This window comes from Numida meleagris, chromosome 11, assembly GCF_002078875.1.
Source record: "Numida meleagris isolate 19003 breed g44 Domestic line chromosome 11, NumMel1.0, whole genome shotgun sequence".
Taxonomy (NCBI): domain Eukaryota; kingdom Metazoa; phylum Chordata; class Aves; order Galliformes; family Numididae; genus Numida; species Numida meleagris.
Genome location: NC_034419.1, coordinates 6,768,283 through 6,784,182, shown reverse-complemented (window position 1 = coordinate 6,784,182; position 15,900 = coordinate 6,768,283). Strand labels below are relative to the sequence as shown.

The window sequence follows — 15,900 nt, the reverse complement described above, 5'->3', positions numbered from 1 at the left end:
TCTTCTGGACAGAAATGTTACTTGTTGGGTAATGAAAACAGGAATGTGTATTGCAGGAGGACAGTGGCTAGTGCATTATTCAGTTCCTCCTCTGCATTGCCTCACATCCTTTATCCAACAAAAGAGGATAAAGGGAGAACCTGAAGTGCTGGATAATGTGAGCATAGTGGAGGGAAATGTACCTGGTCTGGGGAAACCAATAGAGGGATGTGGATACTCAGCAGAGCTCTAGAAAGGACTGGTGAACTGAGAGCTCAGGAAGGACTTGCTGGACTTGGAGAGTGGTGGCTGACACGAGTACAAGCTCTTCTAAAGAGTTTTAAACTCTTCATAGGAACTTGTATCATATTTTTGAGTGTTTGGCAGTGCTGCAGCAAGGGTGATGCATGAAACCAGAATGACAATGTTGTCTTTGAGCAAGAGGCAGAAATATTTAAAATGCCAAGATGGCCTCGAGAAGGATCTGAAAGAACATCAGGAAATGCCTAGGGTACCCAGGAGGATGCAGCTGAAAAGGTAAGTTGCTTTTTCCATGGAACCAGTTCTTCTCGTGTGATCTGCTCTATGTTGGATGTAGTTGTTCATCCCCTGTGATAAGTTCTACTATGTAATTTAAAATTTTTTTTCCACTTTTATTTTACCCTTAAAAGCTTCTGGTTGTTTTCATTCTCTTGACTGCAGAGTACCCCATCTGAAAAATTTCATACAAAGATATGTTTCTCATTCTGACTATGCCACAGCACAAGAGGCATCTGAAAAGAAAAAGAGCCTGCAATAATGAGAGCAGGATAACAGTATACATAGTTTTCAGTTCACTCAGAAAATATTGTACACAAACAGTCCTACACTGGTCTCAACAAGACTTTATTTGCAGACGGAAAACAACAATCAATAATTTGATATGAGAAAGTATTTAAATATATAAAAAGTACATGTAAACGAGAATATAAATATTACAAAATAACTTGTATTTATCTTTATTGCTTAATTTAATCCCTGACATGCTAGGTAACTGCTGTGCTGTGTTGGTACAGGCCTGCACATGATTGTTTGAGTGTGCAAATGGAACTGCAATAGACCAGAATGATAGATACTGGTGCTTAAAGTTAAGTACTACTCCTAAAATTAAGCTTTTTAATTTTCTGAGGAAGGCTTGAAAATGTTTCGCTGAACTAAAAGTGGGCCGTTAGGGCTAATGGCTTTTTAGGTCTGCCTTTTCTTACAATTTCACGTTTTATGGTGCTGTCTGATTTGATGCCTTCCCCTGTGGTTTTGAAGACCTTATGTTTTTACTACAAGTGTGAAGATAACCTGCTTGGTTTTTTTTTTTTTGCTTTGTTTTGTTTGTGTTAGTCCTACATATGCATATAATTGATTAAAAATTGAAGAGAATAATTAAAATATTATAGTGTATTTTACATAATGCTTACGTAATGTGTCCCTACAAGCTTGAAAAATATATATTTTATTTTATCAGAAGGAAAAAAGAAGGGGATGGGTCAAACCGAGCATTTTATTTCTCTCCTCCTCCAAGAGGAAACTTGCTGCTGTTAACAATCTCATTAATGCACCATTATGTCACTGCATGTAAAATCTTGCCCAGCTTTCACTGGGTGAAATTATTATATGCCCACTATATTGAGTTCTGCCACAATCAATTAGTCTGCTTCAGTGCTATCGCACTGCTGGGGCTCAACTGTGTAAGCAAGCAGCTGGTGTTTGCCTGACTTGCAGCATCAGAAGGGCAAAGAGGAGGTGGCTTTCTGGTGCCAAGATTCCTACTGAAACATCCATAAGCAGCTGAGGATAGCTCTGGTGGTCTTGTTGATTTTGATACACTATGGCTAGACTTAATGTGAGGAAATGCGGGGGGGATGGAGAAGGTGCTTATATTTAATGGAATGAAATATAAACTTGGATCTAAATAATCTTACGAGCTCTGCTGAGCTACAAATCTCTTCCGTTTTAACTTCATTTTTGAGTGGACTGAATGTATTTCTGTTGTTTAACACTTCAGTGTTTTGTATTAGCTGTTATGATTTTATGGCTGCCTTATAAAGCAGTTCCTTCAGTACTGTAAATCCAAACAGCAGAGTTTTGTCGAATTCTTCTGAAATACTCCTAGGCAGCTTTCCTCATACCTGCATGGTGATTTAAAAAAAAAAAAAAAAAAAAAAAAGACCATCAGGACTACTGTGTTTAAAATTAGGTGTCATGTATTGACTGCAAGCCCATGTTGCAACTTCTCAGTGTTCCTCATTTCTTGTGTTCATGAACTCAGACAGACGTGAGCCTGGAGCCTGTTTGAAAAATCAGCAAAAAGAAACCTCCCCCTTTCACTCAATTTTAAATGGAGCCATAGACTTTGAATTCAGACATTTTGAGGAAGTATTTAATGCCCCCAACGGAGCAGAGTATTAAAAATGTGAAAATGCTCTGCCACGTGGAAAGAGTAGAGAATAATTAATTTCCAAACTCCAGCATCTATAGTGGACTGTAATATTTCATTTTTTTAAGATGACGTAATTGTAATTTTGAGACATTGGTCTTAAGAGTTAACCAAAATGATTTAACTCATTCCCTAACTAGGGAGGCCTAGAGAATTATGTATGCAGTCAGTAAGAAGATCAGTTAGTTACCTGTTGGCCTGAACTTCTCGATCAGAGGAACAAAGCTGTCGAGCACGCTCCGGATTCGATACACTAATTGTGAAAACACATTTTTTTCAAGATACACCAGATATAAACATAAACCACAGAACACTGAGGAACAGCAAAAGCCAAACAAATAACAATTGTACTATTAACAAACCTGAGATCACTGTTTAAGCAAGTGCTTCTGTGAAATCATTACTAGCAAAGTAGTGACAAGCGTAATTCCAAACGGAACCATCCACAACCTGCCAAATGCGGTACCATAAACTTAGAGACTTGTTCTCAGTTTGAAAGCAGTGACTTGCTGCTAGCTGCATCTTTGAGATCCCTGGGGATAGCCAAGAATCTTTTTTCTGTTTGTTTTTTTTTTATATAAAATTCTTAGTAACTGCCATCATCCAGGTTCTGTTGGAATTTGGTCCTTGGGGTGTTCAGCAGCCTCAGTCCTGGAGGAATGATGACAGCTCAAGTGCACAGCACCTTAAAGAACATATCTGCAAAAGCTGCCTTGCTGCTAAAATTATACGTTGTCATGGCAACGTAGCATTCTGCCATTGCTACAGAAAGAGGTGACTCAGGGTCTTGTGACCAGTGAGAACCACATCTGCCTTCAGCGTCACAGAGGCATGTTTGTTTTCAGCCACATTGTGTAATTGTGAATGAGACAGGATGGTTAAGTGATGATTTAAAGAATCACAGCATGAGCCATTTTCTAGCCTAGTTAAGCGACTGTGTGCCCTTGTATCCATAGTGCTGGTACAGAACTGGCTGCGGTAGATACTTACCTAGACCAAAGTAAATCCCAGTGGTTTCCAGGGAAGCAAAGGTGATCAAACCAATTCCAAGAGAAATTGTCCAATCTAAGACAACAAAATAGGTGTTTGGTTTTGTTCACTTCCTGGAGTACAGCAGTTTACCCTTCCGTTGAAGTCTTGCCTTACCTTTGTAGTAGTAGTAGCAAACTAGTAAAGCTCCAATTGCAAAGCAAAGAATAACAAAATGAAAGAATTCATCTGAAATAGAGAGAGGAAATTAGGTTACAACTGTTGGCATGGTTCCCTTAGGAATACACGTGAAGTTCTAGTGTATCACTCAGGGAATAAAGTGTGCTTCCATGAGAGGTCTCATGCACTAAGCTCAACTGCAAAACACAGGTGGTCATGTGAGAAGCTTTGATGGCCTTGCTCAAGAAGTCTTGATGAACTTCAACAAACTATTCATGTTGAGAACAAGTTTTTTTGAGCTCGAGATCTTTTTCTTGGTCTAACTTTCAATGGGTTTGACATCAGTTAATTAAAAAAAAAAAAAAAAATTACCGTCCTTCCGTATGCCCATCCACCGAACTGCCCACCATTGAGGGTGAATGTTCTTGCTCTCACATGCTGCGAGAAAGAGATGTCTTTTATTGCCATGAAACTATGAAATTCAGGGAGTTTAAGTTTCTTTCCCTCTTTGTAGCTGAAAATCTGAGCAGAATATATTTTAAAACAAAAGTTTGCTCAGAAGAAAGAGCTGCAAATTTTTCAGGAAGATCAAATTAGCGGTTCTAAAATTGCCCCCCTAACTACTTTCCAAATAGTCTGTAGCAATTGTAAAAATAGCATTATTGAATTTAGAATAGCAAATTGCTTTTAAAGCACTCTAGGTCTTTTCTGTTCAGTCTGGGGCAATCATGGCCTCAGAATTACAGTGGGCAAGTAAAGCAGTAGTACAAGGGAGCTTCAGTATGGTTTGTGATGTCACTTAATGGTATAACAATCTTTGTTACTATCGATATCAGTATTGTCAGTCTCTCTACTTAAGTCTAACATTATAGTATTTCTGCATCTCCCAAATTAAGCACTGTAGTTGCTGACAATTACTCTTATGGGTATCTATACAGAGGAAGAAGAACATAAGAAAAGGCTGGGTATTTTTAAAGGTTTAAATGTAAGTCTCTTTTGTTCTATTCTAGATGTGAGCAGAACTACCATATTCTGTTTTCTCCAATTTTCACATTGTAAATCAGAGCTGAGAACTCCAATGACATGTTCAAAGCAGAGGGACTTTTTTTCTTTGTTGGCTGCCTGAGAAGATCTCTAGGCAGTCTGCTGCGTATAAGCCACTGGGAGTTGATTCATCACAAGCTTTAGGTGCTGATCTCACTTACATTGGGCTGTGCATCCAGGCAGCCACTGTCTGGCAGTAAATTTAATTCTGTCTAAAGATGAAACAGGAAAGAACTGAAGAAATCCCTAAAACTCAAATCACAGATTTCTGCTGTTGTCCTTTTTGAACCATGTAGCAATGTAACTTTGCAGAAAAAATCTGTCCTGGGTCACCTGATACCAGATTCATTTAACTTTTTGATTCTCTGAGGATTCTGAATTTATCCAATTCTGGTCTGGGGGCAAGCTCAGTCATTTGATTATTAACGTTAACATAGTATGGCACGACTTTAACTTAAAGTAGTGTTCCTCTGCATGGTTGTCTATGTGAAGATCATTAGTCACAGAATTTATCTGAATGTTAATTCGTATGTGTTATGTGTCCTGTTACTCTGCCTCCTGAATGCAATAGTACAGTTGTAACTTTGCATCACATCATGTTTTGCACAGTATTTCTCCTTATCAAAGCATTATAATGCATTTTAATAATTATTCATATAGCTTCTCCTTTTTACTTACAAAATACCTAAGCACCAAGGAGCAGGTTTAGCTATCACCAGTAAGTAAAACTGAACGCTGAAAGACCGCATTCACAAGAAAAACTTGTTTGCTTGTTAGTATTTACCATCTGCAATTGAATCTTCTCTTCTGGTAATTTCTGAAAAGCAACATAATTGTATTATTTCTGATGGTATAAACAGTCGTGTACTGTTCTGCATCAGCAGCAGTACTGGCAAGCAGGATGAATATTTCATTTTAGGACTCAGTATAGGTAAAACAGCACTAGAAACTGCCATAAAATTGATGAAATTAAAAAGAACCCCAAGATAAGATAATACAAATACCACTTATTTGCAGTGATCCCAGGTGGCTTTGGAATAGCTGGGCAGTAGATGATTGATGGTGTCCCTGTTAATATTTGGTTGCTAGAACTGAAGCTGGAACCAGGCTGAGCCAGCAATGAGTTGTGTCCACAGATCACATGAACCTTCCAAATGCGGTAGGCAGGGTGTCCTGTACTAGCTAAATATTTTCAGTGGCTTGGTCTAGTGTACTGAACTAATCTAGAACTGAAGTAACAAAGGCTGCAGAGGGAGGTGACTCATCAGGGACAAATGCCAAGTGGAGAATGCTGCATTCCTTTCTGCACCAGCAAGGTGGGGGTACACTCCTCTGCTCTTGAGTTTTATATAGCTTCTCAGTGATGGGTAACTCTGAATTCTCCCCTAAGGATTATTCTCCTGTTTACACTCTCTTCTCAACTCTTTCCTCAGCGGAAAGAGTCTGAGTTACAGCAACTCTTCTCCATTTCACAGGAGAGAAATGGTTGAACAGGTGTCCTCTCAGAAGGGCCAGCCTGCTTGGTTCTCTGCCTCACGTAGCTAATCAATGTGGAATTGACCTGGGAATGAGAGGGATGATGCTGATAATGTGATCAAGCCATTGAAAATTTTCTGTCATGGTCTTCTTACGTCAGTTCTGCTGCTGCTCGCAGTCCCTAATAAAAGGAAATACACCTTTGGAGTGCAACCCCCTGTTCAAGCTCTCAGCTGGTACTGTTTGTGTTGCCTACCATTTGGCTTTCTGTTAGCATCTTGTTTTGGAGAATGCTCTCAGCTAAGTGAGTTAGGCACTCAGAACTGAGTATCGCCAGCTGGCACAAACCAGGTTCCCAGGCTGCCCAGCGTTGCTGGGACTTTCACTAGAAAGGATGGCAGCTGCTGTGAGCTGATCCTTATGTCGCTGGCAGCTTTACCAAAAAATGGGTTATTTTGCCCAGGACCAACGCCAGGCTAACGGGAACACAATGGATTTACAGCCAGGAAGTTATTCTATATTAAAAACAATAAAAATAAAAAAGACAAAACGACATTAACAAAGTTTTCCTTCCTGCAGGATGAGGTTGTTATCTGGGAACACCTACTTGAATCTCCATAGGGAACAACGTCAGCTGGTATACCTGAAATATTATATACAGAGGGTGTAGATTAATATCTATAATAAATATACCTTGCTGCCAGCCCTAGCCCATGCCGCTGTACTGAAATAAGTGTGGTAGTGCAAATGTGAGCAGGCAAATAGCAACTCCTGCTCTTTAGAGGGGCCAGCTTTGTTGTGGTGGGTTATGCAGATCTAAAGGAAATATGAATGGAGTATTAACCCCACCTATTTCATATCAAACAATTGCTAGAGTCAGGCGCAATCATATTTGTGTGGGACGAATTAGATCTGCTGCCAATTTAAATGAGCTGCTTTCACATCTGGGGTGGAATCAATTTAAGATATAAATTAAATGATGAAAGACCTGAATATACATATATATATTTAACATTATTATTTTTATACTAGAAGCTGATAGCTGTGTTGACACAACATCTTTTCTGCACTGCACTTCTTTTCCAGTTTATCCTTTGGAAAGAGAGGAAGAGCCTGAGGACCAAGATCCAAAGTGTGGTCCTTGCTGATGACCTCTGGTCTGTGCTGAGGGTGGAAAGCAAACCCTGTAAGTAGCGGCTGTGATAGATGCTTTCAAAACTCTTTTGCTGCATTTCAATGGCAACTGTGCAGACCCAGGCAGCAGGAGCTCTCCCACAGTGGTAGATGTTTTTGTTCTCAGAGTTCAGTTCTAACCACAGGACATGGCTAAGCATTACTACCAGTTTCATCTTGTAAGAAATGCCTTTCCTACAGCCAGAATCTGTCTGGTCTTTTTCCTACGCCTCATGCTGTCTGTAGAGTGTTCATCTACCACTGTTCCAAAGTCAAACCAAAGAATACCAGAAATTGTTTTCCATTTTATATTTGTTTTCTCTAAGAAAAATGAGCAATGCTGTTGATGCTTTGTCCCACCTCCAAGCAGTCGGCCTTCAGTCTTCCGTCTTCCTAAACCTTCTTCATCACTGTCTGGATAGATAAAATGATTAAATTAAAGAAAAGTCATACACAGAATCACAGAATCATAGGCATTGGAAGAGACCTCTAGAGAACATCTAGTCCAAGCCACTGCTAAAGCAGGTCCCGCAGAGAAGGTTGCACAGGAAAGTATGAGCAAACAGCCTGCTGTGATAAGAGGGGTTGGTATAAGGCACAAGCCTGATGTAGAGATTGCCACCAATTTGTACTGCATCCAAAGCAGGACAGGCAAAAAATTGTCTCTCTAGGTTTCAGAAAGCGTAAACAGCTCATGGAAGGTAGATTATTGTGGAGATAGTAAGCAAAAAAATGTATCAATAATAGCAGAAACAACAGTACTGTATCTTTTTGCTTGCAATGTAATAATGGCCATGGGATATATAAGTAAAAATGAAGATTTGGAAGTGCAAACATCATTATTAGCTGCTTTTGCCTCAGTGCTCTCATTAAAGCTGGCTGAATTGAAGAAAAGCTGCAAAATCTGATGATGGAATAAATAATATAAAGGGGTATAAGCAAGAAATTTGTTATTTTGTATACAAATACATCATCAGCACTGCTAACTGGTTTTAAAATTTTATTTCTAAATACAATTAATTTAATGCTAATTAGTTTACAGCTTTCTGTGACAGAATAAGCCAATATCAACAAATTGTCACTTCCACGTTGTCTGTTGTTTTATAGCCTCTCTGGTTTTCCATGAAGGGAAATGCCTTGAGGGCAACCGAAGTGACTTTTGATACAGCACTGATGATTGCTAGGAAGTACTGCAGCATTGCCAGCTACTGCCACACGGTGACTGATCGCTTCCTGCTGTAGCACAGGCTTCATCTAGACCGTAAGAATTACAGTCTTGTATTTACAAAGGAATTTTGCAGCAGCTTTCAGCACTTCTTGGTCCTCCAATTTCCACAACAGCAGGAGGCAACCATTATTTTGTTAGCAATAAATAAATCTAGAGATAGTGATTATTTTCTTTGTCATCTTTTGCACGGTTTGTTTCTTTGGGGTTATACCAAATGGCTCCTGAATTGCTGCAAGTCTCTGGTGTCACTCTCCTTAGAAGACGTAATCAGACTAAATTATGTGTCAGGGAAAGATAAAATGATTTTTTTTACCTTGTGTATCTTCCTCCATAGATTCCTGGGATGAGTTTTCAGCCCTTTTATCCTCTTGCAAAAGCATGAGATTCCTCTCCAATCTCTTCAGGAGTTTTAATTTTTCATCTGTTGTGATATATGGACAAAAAAAATTGGAAAATTATTTACATTTTCTCTTTTTTACGGTGATAGATTAACAATGTCTTATAATGTTGTATTTAAAGGCTGACAAGAAATCAGAGGCAGGTCTTTCAGCTGTGCTATCTGTAGTCTAGCAGCAGTGCAAAGCATTACAACAGAAGCTTCACACTCCTGTTTAGACTTTCTTAAATGGCTGGAGTAGACGCTTAGGTCTCATATTCTAGCCTTTAATGTACCCATAATGCTATCCCTGTGACTTTTTCCACTGCCTAAAGCAGCAGCATCTGCAGCTGAAAGGTGAATTTAGATGGAGAACAGCTGCTTACCAGCTCCTCGGCTTCTTCTCCCTTCCCTGCTCCGATTTCTGCCGGGTTCCTGAGGCTGTGCCTCAGTGCCAGCACCCTCTGGTGGCATTAAAGCAGAACTCTCAATGTCAGCTGAGCCAAAAAACGCGTAGGCTGCTGAGTCCAGTTAAATTCAGGGTCATCTTAAGTGAGTGTGTCCTTGTGGTGTATTAAAGGCAGCTAACAACTCTGTGGACCCTGTGGAATTGTATGTACTTATTTATCACACAACGTGGCAGAAGAGAAGTGCAGTGGAATCTGAGTCTTGTTGCCAGGCTCAGCAGCCTGAATAGCATCTTCTACCCGCTGGTTTTGGTTAGTGCGGCGCTGCACATCTGACTAGGGAAATTTTCAAAAATATTTACAGCAACTCAACTCTGATTTCATACCACTGTGGAAGCTCAGAGAGGCCCAAACTGGCTGGGGAACTGTCCATGCAAAGCAGTGTCCTGGCAGCCATGAATCCAGTTAGGAAAAATTGAAGGATGACTTTAAGTCTCACAAGTTCCTGGGCTTCATCCTCTCCCCCTAAGTGAACAAGGTTGTATTTTTTCCCTGAAGAAGCTAACTCAGATTAAAATAAAATGCCATCTATCTGTAGCTCCCATTATCCCTGAGTTTTCCAAGCAGTGTTTCTAGGCCCTTTAATTGCTCACTAATAATCACTGCCAAGCTTTATCAGAGTCTTCCCATGAGCAACATGGTAAATTTAACAAAAGTGGTGAAGCGATGCCAGGTAGGGCTCACCCTTTCCCTTGGAACTGGGCAGCTGCCGATACACAGATGGGTTGGAACTCTTCAACAAAAGGTAAAGAATTGCCAGTGCCCTGGCACCTTTCGTCTCTATGGCTTTCAGGCAGGCTGTGCAGCCCCCAGGCAGGACGCTGCATCTGTTGAGGAGCTGAAAGATGAATAAACAGAAAATAATCCTTCCAGTAAATCACAGCATGTGTGAGCACATCATGAAATAGAAGTGAATGCATCTCACTCCACCTGCGAGGAACGTAATCCACTGCTCCTGCTATACGAAGGGAAATTCAGGGGCAAAGAGGAATGCTAAAAATGTGAAGAAAATGTAAACTTTATTCAGCAACTTAAAGCAGTGTGTCAACTGGAAAAAAAACTGTGGTGAGCAATAGCTGACTTTGAAGAACTGGAGAAACACAATATAGGGCCTGAAATGGGCATGCACTCCTTGTGGTATCATACAGAAATATGTCTCTAGCAATAGGCTTATCTAGAAAAAGGGGAGCTGAGCAGGTCCTGAGCAATAAATACAAAGCCAGTTCTGCTGGGAAGTTTTTGATTTTTCTTTTCATGTGGAAAACAGTGAAGTGAAAAACGGGCCCAGATTTCCTTTAGGTAAGTGCCCTTTTACACCATTTAGTGTAATTCAGAGATTTTTTTTAAAAGTTAAGAAGCTCAGATAACCAGGCTGTATGGTCTCTCTCCCAAAAGTCTATCAGAGAAGTACTAAAGTGCCTGTAGAATGGTGAAGGACATCTGTTTCTTTAGCAACTTACATTGTTCTTCTCTTCAGTAGTCAGGATCGGTGGGTCAGTGGTGGCTAAACTTTTTACAAGTGTTTCGCAGAAGGACTGGTTCATTTTCTCGTGATTCTCCAAGTAATTGTCATCAGCAATAAAAGCCCTCTGGAAAATGTCTGGGCGGAAAAACAAGTACATCACTGCACAGAAGTAGAGGTGGGCTGTGTGAGAGTTTTGCTGTCGTGCTCGGTGTGGGTGTGGTGATAGACATCAGACTGCAGCATGTTGGCTTATAGGAAAGAGAGTAGTGTGGTATCGTATAAAGCAACTCAGTCTACCAGGAACCAGTGGAAAAAAGGCTGATAGGGGGGTGTCTTTGGGTGCTGCTGTTTCAGGAAAAGCAGCAAGGGAAGTATTTCTAGCTATTTAGCAGACACTTATTTGGATCATGCTATAAAGACATACAGAACTAGATTCCAAAGTATTGGGATACCTACAAGCTGCTGTTTTCTGAAAATTGTTAGGCATTTAGTGCACAGAAAAAAACCCTTCCTGCATCTAAATTCCCACAAAGATGTGCCAAGGCCAAATGAGAAACCTGTGGAAGGGCAGGGAACTGACTGCTGGTCTGTTTACAAGCAAGAATGGGGATGGAGCATCTTTTCAGAGGAAACAAGTCTCACTGACTCATGGTCAGTCCAGCAAAAACTGTTGTGTAGTATGAATGAGCAGAAGCTCTGACCTTTGTGTATGACCCCTACCTTGCTGTTCTTCACTGAGATCTGGGGATGGGACATTGAGGTTCTCCATTGCTGTATCTGTTTGAAAGGGGAGAAAAAGCAGATATTATTTAGAAACAGATCAGTTTGATTTTCTCTATTCTTCTGCCTTACTCTTTCTCTCCTGCAGACATGGCATCTCCCTCTTATCACTTCAGTTTTGAAATCACCTCTCTGTTGCAATGGGAGTTTCATATCATTATTCATTTACCCTTCCAGACCCATTCTCAGCTCCTCCAAGTGAGTCTGGTTGGGCTGGCCTTTGGTTAGGAAAGAACAAAAGTGTCATCATTGTGAGTAAAACCAAAAGAAGTCTGACTCGATCATCCAGAGATGTGAGTAACTTAATGGGTACAGTTCCATTCACAAAACAGATCAATTATTTGTTACCTTTGACATCCTCACATTTAAAATACACCCATCAGGGAACGTAGTAGAAACAGTTCAGATGAGAGCCCAGCAAGATTTGGAAATCATGTCTGGCAGAAGTCTCTGACACTTCATTCTTTTCTTCCCAGTTGTCACCAAAAGGATGCTTCTGCTAGTTTAGATGTATGAATTGAAAATTTTCATGTGTCAATCCCAGAATGTTTCTTCCTGTTATCCAATAACGTGGAAACAAAGTATTCTGACATCCCCAGCATGCAGTATTTCCTTTCCGTTTGCTGAACTCACCTAATATAGTTATCCATTTACTTATTGAAGCTGTTTTACTCTGACGAAGAATTTTTTGTCATGCTTAGGGTTCTGAACACAGTTGCCTCCACCTACTGTGGTCCAGGCACCTTGCACTCACACCATCCCCCTTGTGAAGCATTTCATTTAACACTGTTATACTGAGAGATGCAGAAGAAGACTTTCCAAGGCCCTAAAGCACAGTTTCTCCTATGCAAGGCACAATAGGAAAACATAATTTAGACGCCCAAGCATCTTCTTACAACATAGATGTTGTGTCCATTCAACAATGGACTTTTAGTCAAGCACCTTAAAAGAGAATTTCTTCCTTCAAATTTTCCAGATGGAAAAATGTTGGTTTCCCATGGGCAGTTTCAATGACCACCATCAGTCAGAAAAATATTCCAGTACAAAATCTACAACAGGTTCAGTTAATATCTGCAGAAGGATGGCATGCTGCATGTGCACAAACATCTCAACTTCAGTAACGGAACAGCGTTTTAGTGCCTCAAATCTTAGAGGAAGTCAGATTCCAAAGTAAAGTGAAGCCCTTCCCTCTTTAGAAGCAAGGTCAGGGTCCCCCAATTTCGGTATGTTGGTGACTCTGAGGGCTTTCTGTTTTCCTAGACTGCAAATGTTCCTCAAGTGAAGAGGTCCTCAGTTTGAAACTCTGTTTCGCCACTGGCTTGCTGTTTGTCTATGAGGAAATTACATAACCTCTCAATCACTTTTAAAGGCTAAGCCCAAAAACTACTTACCTACCTGCCAGGTGTATTGTGAGAAAACAAACATTTAACATTTTAACAACACTGCGAAACTATTACTAACAATAACTCTACTCAAGACAGCACTAACATGGGCAGATAATACCTTTTATTAAACCACCTGATGCACCTGGAAAAACAAGCACGTTTTTGGACAAACGAGCTTTGAACTCCATCCATTACTCCAATAAAAGTTATTACCTCTCCCACAAACCTTGCTACCTTGCAGCCTTTGCTGCCCACGCTGTGGCAGCAGCGCAGTGTGTGTGACAGTCCCTGGGTGGCTGTGAGCAGCCGATAGGGAATGCAGGAAGTGCATCTGTCCTCGCTGCCCGGTTAAGCAACCGCTGATGCTGAAACACAGGAACCAGCACACCACACCCTGGACAAACCCGTTTTTGGCCACATGGTGAGGAACATAATTTCTGTGCAGTTATATATATATCCAGCAATGGTTTTCAGCCTTTTTCAGTATCTTTTTGGCTTCCTATTTACGCAGTTTCAATGCTCCAACAGTGTTTGCATTTATAAGTTAAATCAATCAGACTTGTCTGTGGGCTGCAGGGTTGAAAACCTGATCCAGAAGGAACAAAATTGCCTTAAACATGAACACTGCCATTCTGAATTATTATTTGCATGTCATGTTTCTAAAGATCCACAAAATTGGGGGGCTGACACTGGGGCTCAGACCTGCCCTTCTGCACACACAGGGAGAGCAGATACACCACTGAAGGCCTCCTTTGCTGTCAGACTGATGGACCTTAAAACCATTTGCTTGCTAACCCGACTGACCTAACTGCTTGGCTGCCCAGCAGGCAGCACCAGGACGCTGAGCACCGAGCTCCGTTCAGTGCCTGCAGCAGTGCCGAGCCCGCCAGCCAGCACACCGCTCTGAGTAAGGAAGTCGGGCACCTCACTTCAGTTAGATTATGCGCAATTAATTCCCCTGTGGCTCTTCTGGAAAGAAAATCAGATCTAAACAAAGGATAAGCGCTGGCACTTAATTATTGTATGTTTTAAAAGTGATTTAGTTGATTATACCTTCTAACAAAGGAAAGGTGATGCTACGCTGGCTTTTCAGCCCAGCCGTGAGCTCACTGGGACTGGCACGAACCACAGAACTCATCTTGCTTTCCTCAGCAACAACCAGCCCTCACTGCAGCGAGGTCTTCCTAGCACCTGACGGTTGTGTGCAGCATCAGACATGCAGTTCTTTAGAAAGATTCTGTTTAGATTCTATTACATGGAATCATCACAGACTCACAGAATGCCTTGGGTTGGAAGGGACCTCGAAGCCCACCCAGCCCCACCCATCCCACCTGGCCTTGGGCAGCTCCAGGGATGGGGCACCCGCAGCTCTCTGGGCAAAAAGCACGAAGCACACCTGCACGCCTCAGGCTGCTCCTGGCTGCTCCTCGGGGAGCTCTCCTGGCAGGCTGTGGCAGTGGTGGAAGCCGGTGGTTTCCTTCAGCGAGAAAACAAACTCGCCGGCCCCTCTGTTTGAAGCTATTCCTGTCAACGCCACCAGCGACACGATGGTGCGGGTCACCCGCTTGCCTTCCTGTCCTCACCTACAGATGCAATATGACAGAGGAGCAGCAGAGCTCAGATTGGCACGCAGCCCCACCGAGAGCATATCCCTGTGCTGTGGGTGAGCGGGAGCCTCGCACGCCATGCCACGGCACGTCCTTCCTGCCCGGCTCTCACGGCGAGCCTGGGCACGGCGCTTGCTGAGCAGGGTGGCTGGCTGTGGGCTGCTGGCAATGGCAACGCTTCCCGACGCGTCCACGGTGCAGTTTGAACTTACCCGGTGCGTGCTTCTCCTTGTGCTTGGCTGCTGGGCTGCTCTGAGGAGAGGAAGTGAACTCGGCAGAAGCTGAAAGAACTCCTCCGAGTTCTTCTTCTGAAGTTGTCCTCCGAGTCAAGTCACGCCCATCCCGGCACTTACCTGCCTCAGCGGGAGGATCCCGCAGGGTGTGCGCGGTGCCGGCCCTGGCACGCGGTGACGGGCGGGCGGGAAGGTGTCAACTGCCGCCTCACGTGGCTGCGCTGACTCATGGCAGCAGAGCCCCACAGGGATGGCGGGAAGGAGCTGTGGGGAAGGCAGGTGGGCTGCCACGGCCCTGCCTGACTGGAACCCACAGCCACCTCATCCACAGCCGTCCTCGGGCTGGAGGCCCGGTGGGACACCATGTGCAGGCTGGGGGTGTGGGGTCCATCTCCGAGGGGAAGAGCCCAGGATCCTGTAAGGCCATGTTGGGGTGCCATGCTTGCTGTATGGATATAACGGCATGCTGCCCTCCTGCCTGCTGCTTTCCTGGGGCTCATGGAAGGAAGCATGGGAAGAAAATGCTTGTGTATTTTGTACTGTGCTCTCCTTAGGAGCAGGACACCGCTAGTGTGGAGGTCAGGTCCAGACTTCCGGGTCCATTCTGGGCCCTGGCATCGTCACTGGAATGCTGGCAGGGAAGAGAAACATGCCTTCCATCATCACTCCTGCCTCTGGCAACCAGAGTGAGGGCCCTCAGACACAGCTGGAGCCACCGCTGGGCTTTGGACCCACAGCCTGAGCTGCATCCAGAACCTTCCTTCGCTTTCTGCTCTGTACCCTAAGTCACTGAGGGCTCGTGCATAGGTCAAAGACAAAGAGGCCTCTGGGGCAAAGGACTTTACACCACCCTTCCCAGGTAACAAGCTTGAAAACAATCTCACGCCAAGGACCTGGCTGTGTTTGCAGGTGCTTGGGATCTGAATGAAGTAAAGCAGGCTGTGCTGATTACATTGCCAGGAGCCAGTCAGAGAAACAGGAGCCTTGCAGGGTGTTTGCTCCCTGCCTGCCCTCAGCCATGATCAGCTCCCCAGTAACCCTCACGGAGCTTATCTGCTAATCTGACAG

At 42.9% G+C, this 15,900-nt stretch overlaps 1 protein-coding gene across 4 annotated transcripts; it reads right to left on the bottom strand.

The window, feature by feature from the left end:
• Nucleotides 844–14,978, bottom strand: TMEM40 (transmembrane protein 40). Of its 4 annotated transcripts, XM_021409207.1 has the most exons (15): nucleotides 14,812–14,978; nucleotides 14,389–14,575; nucleotides 14,046–14,183; nucleotides 11,548–11,604; nucleotides 10,823–10,962; nucleotides 10,047–10,200; nucleotides 8,833–8,940; nucleotides 7,652–7,705; nucleotides 6,726–6,761; nucleotides 5,427–5,459; nucleotides 3,971–4,036; nucleotides 3,596–3,667; nucleotides 3,440–3,514; nucleotides 2,640–2,702; nucleotides 844–2,141 (listed from the first exon to the last, which is right to left on the bottom strand). In XM_021409207.1, the coding sequence occupies exons 3-15, from the start codon at nucleotides 14,128–14,130 to the stop codon at nucleotides 2,122–2,124; spliced, it is 963 nt and encodes a 320-aa protein (XP_021264882.1). In that variant the 5' UTR covers nucleotides 14,131–14,183; nucleotides 14,389–14,575; nucleotides 14,812–14,978; the 3' UTR covers nucleotides 844–2,121. The 4 variants fall into 4 exon arrangements, with proteins under 4 accessions (XP_021264882.1, XP_021264884.1, XP_021264883.1 ...); XM_021409209.1 differs by lacking the exon at nucleotides 14,046–14,183 and having other exon boundaries at nucleotides 14,812–14,972; XM_021409208.1 differs by lacking the exons at nucleotides 14,046–14,183; nucleotides 14,389–14,575 and having other exon boundaries at nucleotides 14,812–14,967.